This window comes from Haliotis rubra, unplaced genomic scaffold (assembly GCF_003918875.1).
Source record: "Haliotis rubra isolate DU_JTF1 unplaced genomic scaffold, ASM391887v1 Scf1008, whole genome shotgun sequence".
Classification (NCBI taxonomy): domain Eukaryota; kingdom Metazoa; phylum Mollusca; class Gastropoda; order Lepetellida; family Haliotidae; genus Haliotis; species Haliotis rubra.
In genome coordinates, this window is record NW_025764902.1 from 196,990 (window position 1) to 205,335 (window position 8,346).

At 42.3% G+C, this 8,346-nt stretch overlaps 1 protein-coding gene across 1 annotated transcript; it reads right to left on the reverse strand.

Annotated features, from left to right (window-relative positions):
- Positions 1-664: 664 nt before the first annotated feature.
- Positions 665-7,947, reverse strand: LOC124268172 (scavenger receptor class F member 1-like). Its single transcript, XM_046703199.1, has 4 exons — positions 7,772-7,947; positions 6,366-6,704; positions 5,975-6,071; positions 665-1,187 (listed from the first exon to the last, which is right to left on the reverse strand). The coding sequence occupies exons 1-4, from the start codon at positions 7,821-7,823 to the stop codon at positions 1,112-1,114; spliced, it is 564 nt and encodes a 187-aa protein (XP_046559155.1). The 5' UTR covers positions 7,824-7,947; the 3' UTR covers positions 665-1,111.
- Between the last annotated feature and the right edge of the window lie 399 nt (positions 7,948-8,346).

An 8,346-nucleotide genomic window follows, 5' to 3' on the forward strand; every position in this document is an offset into this window, starting at 1 on the left:
ACCAATCGATTTTGACAGAATCGTCTATGAAAACAAGTTGTAACTCGAAAACTAGGCAAAGCAGGAGACAAAATTAAATGACAGTAGATTGTGAGAACATATAGCTTTCATTTTCCACAACAATTGTCACGATTTCAGGTTTATACAAGCCTGTAAACAAGATAATTTAACCCCTAAAATGTAGATGAATTCTGCACAGGCCCTCCAAGCTATTCCTCATATGACGTCACAGAGTCGCGCCGCTCTGATTGTATGAAATTTCGTTCGCGGGTGAGAATTGTGCACTGTTGTCAAAAAGGTCGATTTAAGTCAATTAAAGGTCGAAATGAGTAGTTTTAATGACAGGGTTTCATTTATAACGATGCGAGTTAGTGATTTATGTATTTTTACCCCCTAGGGTTTATGTGACCTTTAACCCAAAGCTTGTAGTATGTTCATCTGTATGCTGACATAAAGATGTACTAAAATGTTCCTAGGCTGTGAATATATAAACATCACTGACAATGAAACTATGCTCCATGCTGGCCAGCCCTGTGTGGGATTATTTCCTTACAAAAGGTATCAACATACCTATATGCAACGTTCTTTAAACGTTACGGTTTGAGATGTGAGTTAAATCAGGACAGAGATTTTCTGCTTTATTTCTTCTGAAATTTCATTTCACATCATTTCCTCGAAGGGCGTTTCCGTTGTAATTATGCATCGAACGACCATTCCCAGAATCATCAGTTATAGTTGCAGGCCTACTAAGTCATCACTGCTTAGGATATCAGCTCATATGATGTTTGGACATATTTCAGTATACAATAACTATGAGCAGGAAACGCTGGCAGTCCCTTCTCTGTGTGGACGCTCAATAATTGGGGCAGTAGATCAAACCAGACGTTACATAATTAACATTGGCATTACTCATATCAAGATCTTTTCAAAATAATCTGCTTTTAAGCATAGAGTATGTGTTGTCAATAACAGCAGCAAATCCGCGTTGTCCTCCATCTGCGACGTCATAAACGTCACCCGCTACATCTGCTGCTTCACCTCCAGCCCCGCAGTTCCCTCCAGATGACCTTGACCCAGAAGCCAGGGTCATGTCTGTCAGTGGAATCTCAGTTTACCATTCCAGCTCCTGTACAGTGGCACCACCCATCTCGGCAACGTTGTTGCACATCTCTGTTTTGTTGGTGACACTGTGAAGTAAGAGTGAGTGAGTGAGTAAGGTTTTACGCTGCTTTCTGCAATATCACGGGGAACACCATAAAAGGGCGTCACAGATTGTACCCATGTGGTGAATCGAACCCGGGTCCTCGGCGTGACAAGCGAACGCTTTAACCGCTGGGCTAACCCAGGGCCCCTAGTGAAGTAAGAACAATATAAGCACATGCCATTAGTATCCAAATCTAAATAAACATAAAAATTGTTAAATATTGATTTCCAGGTATAACAGTACTATATTATGGGTATATCGCAGCAATCCCGTTAGTCGCCTCTTACGACAAGCATGGATTACTGAAGGCCAGTTCTAACCCGGACCTTCACGGGTTCCCATGAAAATGTATCGAGAGGCTTTTAAAGAGTACTAACTTATAAACAGATTTATCAGTTCGAATTACATGACCCTAGACATTCTGATTTAATATGCATAAATATTATTGTTCCATTCTTAAAACCTTTTTAATCTAGAGCTAGGGGAACGTTTAGAACAGTTCTATCAGTTCAGTTTCTGATGAAGAAAGGGTTTGATTGTAGGGAGCTATAGTGACAAGTGGTGGGAGGGACTCAACACAGCAGCATGCAGACAGTACGACCAGTTCAGTTTATGATGAAGAAAGGGTTCGATTGTAGGGAGCTATAGTGACAAGTGGTGGGATGGACTCAACACAGCAACATGCAGACAGTACGATCAGTTCAGTTTATGATGAAGGAAAGGTTTGATTGTAGGGAGCTATAGTGACAAGTGGTGGGAAGGACTCAACACAGCAAAATGCAGACAGTACGATTAGTTCAGTTTATGATGAAGAAAAGGTTTGATTGTAGAGAGCTATAATGGCAAGTGGTTTGGACGGACTCAACACAGCAACATGCAGACAGTACGATTAGTTCAGTTTATGATGAAGAAAAGGTTTGATTGTAGGGAGCTATAGTGACAAGTAGTGCGAGGGACTCAACACAGCAACATGCAGACAGTACGATCAGTTCACTTTATGATGAAGGAAAGGTTTGATTGTAGGGAGCTATAGTGACAAGTGGTGGGAGGGACTCAACACAGCAAAATGCAGACAGTACGATCAGTTTAGTTTATGATGAAGGAAAGGTTTGATTGTAGGGAGCTATAGTGACAAGTGGTGGGAGGGACTCAACACAGCAACATGAAGACAGTACGATCAGTTCAGTTTATGATGAAGGAAATGTTTGATTGTAGGGAGCTATAGTGATAAGTGGTGGGAGGGACTCAACACAGCAAAATGCAGACAGTACGATCAGTTCAGTTTATGATGAAGAAAGGTTTGATTGTAGGGAGCTATAGTGACAAGTGGTGGGAGGGACTCAACACAGCAACATGCAGACAGTACGATCAGTTCAGTTTATGATGAAGGAAAGGTTTGATTGTAGGGAGCTATAGTTACAAGTGGTGGGATGTACTCAACACAGCAAAATGCAGACAGTACGATCAGTTCAGTTTATGATGAAGAAAAGGTTTGATTGTAGAGAGCTATAATGGCAAGTGGTTTGGACGGACTCAACACAGCAACATGCAGACAGTACGATTAGTTCAGTTAATGATGAAGGAAAGGTTTGATTATAGGGAGCTATAGTGACAAGTGGTGGGAGGGACTCGACACAGCAACATGCAGACAGTACGATCGGTTCAGTTTATGATGAAGAAAGGTTTGATTGTAGGGAGCTATAGTTACAAGTGGTGGGAGGGACTCAACACAGCAACATGCAGACAGTACGATTAGTTCAGTTGATGATGAAGAAAGGGTTTGATTGTAGGGAGCTATAGTGACAAGTGGTGGGAGGGACTCAACACTGCAACATGCAGACAGTACGATCGGTTCAGTTTATGATGAAGAAAATGTTTGATTGTAGGGAGGTGAAGTGACAAGTGGTGGGACGGACTCAACACAGCAATTAACATGCAGATAGTACGATCAGTTCAGTTTATGATGAAGAAAGGTTTGATTGTAGGGAGCTATAGTGACAAGTGGTGGGAGGGACTCAACACAGCAACATGCAGACAGTACGATTAGTTCAGTTAATGATGAAGGAAAGGTTTGATTGTAGGGAGCTATAGTGACAAGTGGTTTGGACGGACTCAACACAGCAACATGCAGACAGTACGATCAGTTCAGTTTATGATGAAGGAAAGGTTTGATTGTAGGGAGCTATAGTGACAAGTGGTTGGACGGACTCAACACAGCAACACGCAGACAGTACGATCAGTTCAGTTTATGATGAAGGAAAGGTTTGATTGTAGGGAGCTATAGTGACAAGTGGTTTGGACGGACTCAACACAGCAACATGCAGACAGTACGATCAGTTCAGTTTATGATGAAGAAAATGTTTGATTGTAGGGAGCTATAGTGACAAGTGGTGGGACGGACTCAAAACAGCAAAATGCAGACAGTACGATTAGTTCAGTTTATGATGAAGAAAGGGTTTGATTGTAGAGAGCTATTGTGGCAAATGGTGGGACGGACTCAACACAGCAACATGCAGACAGTACGATCAGTTCAGTTTATGATGAAGAAAATGTTTGATTGTAGGGAGCTATAGTGACAAGTGGTGGGAGGGACTCAACACAGCAACATGCAGACAGTACGATCAGTTCAGTTTATGATGAAGAAAGGGTTTGATTGTAGGGAGCTATAGTTACAAGTGGTGGGAGGGACTCGACACAGCAACATGCAGACAGTACGATCGGTTCAGTTTATGATGAAGAAAGGTTTGATTGTAGGGAGCTATAGTTACAAGTGGTGGGAGGGACTCAACACAGCAACATGCAGACAGTACGATTAGTTCAGTTGATGATGAAGAAAGGGTTTGATTGTAGGGAGCTATAGTGACAAGTGGTGGGAGGGACTCAACACAGCAACATGCAGACAGTACGATCAGTTCAGTTTATGATGAAGGAAAGGTTTGATTGTAGGAAGCTATAGTTACAAGTGGTGGGATGTACTCAACACAGCAACATGCAGACAGTACGATCAGTTCAGTTTATGATGAAGAAAATGTTTGATTGTAGGGAGGTAAAGTGACAAGTGGTGGGACGGACTCAACACAGCAATTAACATGCAGATAGTACGATCAGTTCAGTTTATGATGAAGAAAGGTTTGATTGTAGGGAGCTATAGTGACAAGTGGTGGGAGGGACTCAACACAGCAACATGCAGACAGTACGAATAGTTCAGTTAATGATGAAGGAAAGGTTTGATTATAGGGAGCTATAGTAACAAGTGGTGGGAGGGACTCGACACAGCAACATGCAGACAGTACGATCGGTTCAGTTTATGATGAAGAAAGGGTTTGATTGTAGGGAGCTATAGTGACAAGTGGTGGGAGGGACTCAACACAGCAACATGCAGACAGTACGATCAGTTCAGTTAATGATGAAGGAAAGGTTTGATTATAGGGAGCTATAGTGACAAGTGGTGGGAGGGACTCGACACAGCAACATGCAGACAGTACGATCGGTTCAGTTTATGATGAAGAAAAGGTTTGATTGTAGGGAGCTATAGTTACAAGTGGTGGGAGGGACTCAACACAGCAACATGCAGACAGTACGATTAGTTCAGTTGATGATGAAGAAAGGGTTTGATTGTAGGGAGCTATAGTGACAAGTGGTGGGAGGGACTCAACACAGCAACATGCAGACAGTACGATCGGTTCAGTTTATGATGAAGGAAAGGTTTGATTGTAGGGAGCTATAGTTACAAGTGGTGGGATGTACTCAACACAGCAACATGCAGACAGTACGATCAGTTCAGTTTATGATGAAGAAAATGTTTGATTGTAGGGAGGTAAAGTGACAAGTGGTGGGACGGACTCAACACAGCAATTAACATGCAGATAGTACGATCAGTTCAGTTTATGATGAAGAAAGGTTTGATTGTAGGGAGCTTTAGTGACAAGTGGTGGGAGGGACTCAACACAGCAACATGCAGACAGTACGATTAGTTCAGTTAATGATGAAGGAAAGGTTTGATTGTAGGGAGCTATAGTGACAAGTGGTTTGGACGGACTCAACACAGCAACATGCAGACAGTACGATCAGTTCAGTTTATGATGAAGGAAATGTTTGATTGTAGGGAGCTATAGTGACAAGTGGTGGGACGGACTCAAAACAGCAAAATGCAGACAGTACGATTAGTTCAGTTTATGATGAAGAAAGGGTTTGATTGTAGAGAGCTATTGTGGCAAATGGTGGGACGGACTCAACACAGCAACATGCAGACAGTACGATCAGTTCAGTTTATGATGAAGAAAATGTTTGATTGTAGGGAGCTATAGTGACAAGTGGTGGGAGGGACTCAACACAGCAACATGCAGACAGTACGATCAGTTCAGTTTATGATGAAGAAAGGGTTTGATTGTAGGGAGCTATAGTGACAAGTGGTGGGAGGGACTCAACACAGCAAAATGCAGACAGTACGATCAGTTCAGTTTATGATGAAGACAATGTTTGATTTTAGGGAGCTATAGTGACAAGTGGTGGGACGGACTCAACACCTCAACATGCAGACAGTACGATCAGTTCAGTTTATGATGAAGGAAAGGTTTGATTGTAGGGAGCTATAGTGACAAGTGGTGGGAGGGGACTCAACACAGCAAAATGCTGACAGTACATTACAGAGCAGCTGATGTCAGGGACGACACCTCACGTCGTCGTGGTAGGACCCCACGTTATTGTCACTGACTGGGACATTCACGTTAGTGTCAGTTCTTGCGATAAACAATGCGAGGACGCGCGCACCTGTTCTGCCTTAAGCGTTGACAACACTTGCAGCACATGACCAGGAAGATGATTGAGGAAACTCCGGACAGTCCCACAGATAGTCCCACTGTAGTACCTTTACAAAACAAGTTAATTAATATAAATAACTCGTTCCCTGGGAGAACATTGAACAGAATCAGCTGGAGATACTTAAAATTCTAATTTACAATTACGCAAAACTTATTGTAAACAACAAAGAGTGAAACTTAATACTGTTGGTGTTTGTTGTTTGTGTCATCAATTTTGCCTTTGAGTATAGTTTCTGAATACAATGAACTAAGGGTAGGAGTGTCATTTCTCCGTGGACTCAAAGCCCTGGGGAGTATACAACATAGTCTTCATGATAGAATAATAACCTAGCTGTACCTACCAGCTTTACAGACAGTCCCGTAGTAGGAGTCTACACATCCAGACACACAGGATGACCCCAGCTGACAATATCCTCCATCACAACCACCTGGACATGCTGTACAGCTACCTCCTGGACTGTCACATGGTATGTTGCAGCCAATGCCAGAATAACCTGGCACACAACCCTCAGTGCAGTTACCGCTACCATGTTCTGACAGCACGCATGTGTTATTCCTACAGTTTCTGCTGCATGTAGAGTTGCATTGTCGATCGTAATACCCAGTGTCACACTCAGTGTGGCAATCCCCCGTCTCTCTGTCACAGTCTGAACAGTGATGGGTGTAATGGCATGGAACAGCTGAAAGTTATTGTGACAATATTATTTCATTGTTTTGCGTAATGGCAATAAAGAGTTTGTTCTTCAACAAAAACACAGGATACTTAACTATAGCAAATGAGTTACAAGACCTATAATACCTGAACGTTTAGCGGTACAGAGTGGTGGTTGTCCCTATGATTTTTCTATTTTTTTCTTGTTATTGTTCTTGTTCAACACTGCACACACCTATATGGCGGCGGTCTGTACACCATCGTGTCTGGACCAGACAATCCAATGATGAACGGTATGAACATCGATCAACGCAACTGGGATACGATGACATGTGTCAACCAAGTCAGCGAGCCTGACCACCCGGTCCTGTTAGGCGCCTCTTACGACAAGCATAGGTTGCTGAAGACATTTCTAATCCGAATATTCAAGGGTTCTATTCTTAATAAAGATAAGCAACACTTGTACGGTTTTGAAGCACTACAAAATTGTTGGGAGCAGGACAAAAGCCACGCGGACAAAAAACACAAAAAAATTGGGTATAATCGAGTCTGGACCCAAAATTGTTATACCTGTATACTAGTGCATGATAGAAAAATACCCAAAAAATATTTGACATTCATACAGCAGTTACTCCACGAAGTATGGAGCAGGATGTAGCGTGTTGGGTTCCAACCTATGACCCTACCCCAACAAGGAGGTCAAACCTTTGTTTTAGCTAGTCAGTTGAAGTGAAATTGGGTTTAACGTCGTGCTTGAGAATATTTCGCTCATATGACGACGTGCATGCGTGTGTATGTGTATGTGCTACTGCTTGTACTAGCCCAGAATTAAGCTGGTTTTACAGTACTAGCCCACTGAGATACCACGCCGCAGTGAAGCATGAGTACCCCACTCAGACACATTATACTCCGAGCCGACCAGTCCTTGTTGTACCCATTAATGCCGAGCGCCAGGCAGGGACCAACAAGTTCCATATTTTAACGTATGGTATGAGGCGGTCGGGGATCAAACCCGCGACCTTCCGCTCTCCGGGTGGACGCTCTAACCACTACACCACGGAGGCGGTCAGCAATGGTAACAGTACAATGTCTTACCTTCTGTAGCCATTACCATGAGTGCTGTCCACATTATCAACCAGACAGTCATTCTCTTCACTGAAACAGAACAGAACAATTAAGTGATATTTTGTTAACATACTATAATAATAGATTACGATCATAACCAAAACACGAAGACAAGGGGGACTTAGGCAGCTTAGGGATGTGCAAGTGTATACTCCCCAGGAAACTGAGAACATAATAATGACGGACACTGAATATGTAGCATATTGTGGAATGTAGTGGTGCATTCATATTCTCAAATGATGTAGTATGTAAATAATAAATCAACAATATATAACTCCTTTGAGTGGCATTTTAGAAGTTAAGAAGTCCAATATAGAACAAACTTTATGGATAACAACTTCTTTTTTATTCGTGAGTGCGACGTTTCGATACAGATTCATTTAAAAAGGAAGCAAGCTTCAAAATTCACAAAAACTGGACACCCTGGTATGAAGGTTTGAACTCTAATGAACCAGCACAAAGTGAAAAGTCAATAAATAAATTATCAGCTTTTACAACGGGGAAGTACTTACGTTATGGTTTACATGTGTATACTTCACAGGAAG

What these genes read in the sequence shown, in the direction of transcription:
- LOC124268172 (XM_046703199.1), bottom strand. Translation starts at nt 7,823, where the DNA reads ATGACTGTCTGGTTGATAATGTGGACAGCACTCATGGTAATGGCTACA. An exon ending in CGGGACTGTCTGTAAAGCTG is followed by an intron (nt 6,072 to 6,365) that starts GTAGGTACAGCT and finishes TGTTTTGTAAAG; the next exon opens with GTACTACAGTGGGACTATCT. An exon ending in CAACGCTTAAGGCAGAACAG is followed by an intron (nt 1,188 to 5,974) that starts GTGCGCGCGTCC and finishes CTTACTTCACAG; the next exon opens with TGTCACCAACAAAACAGAGA.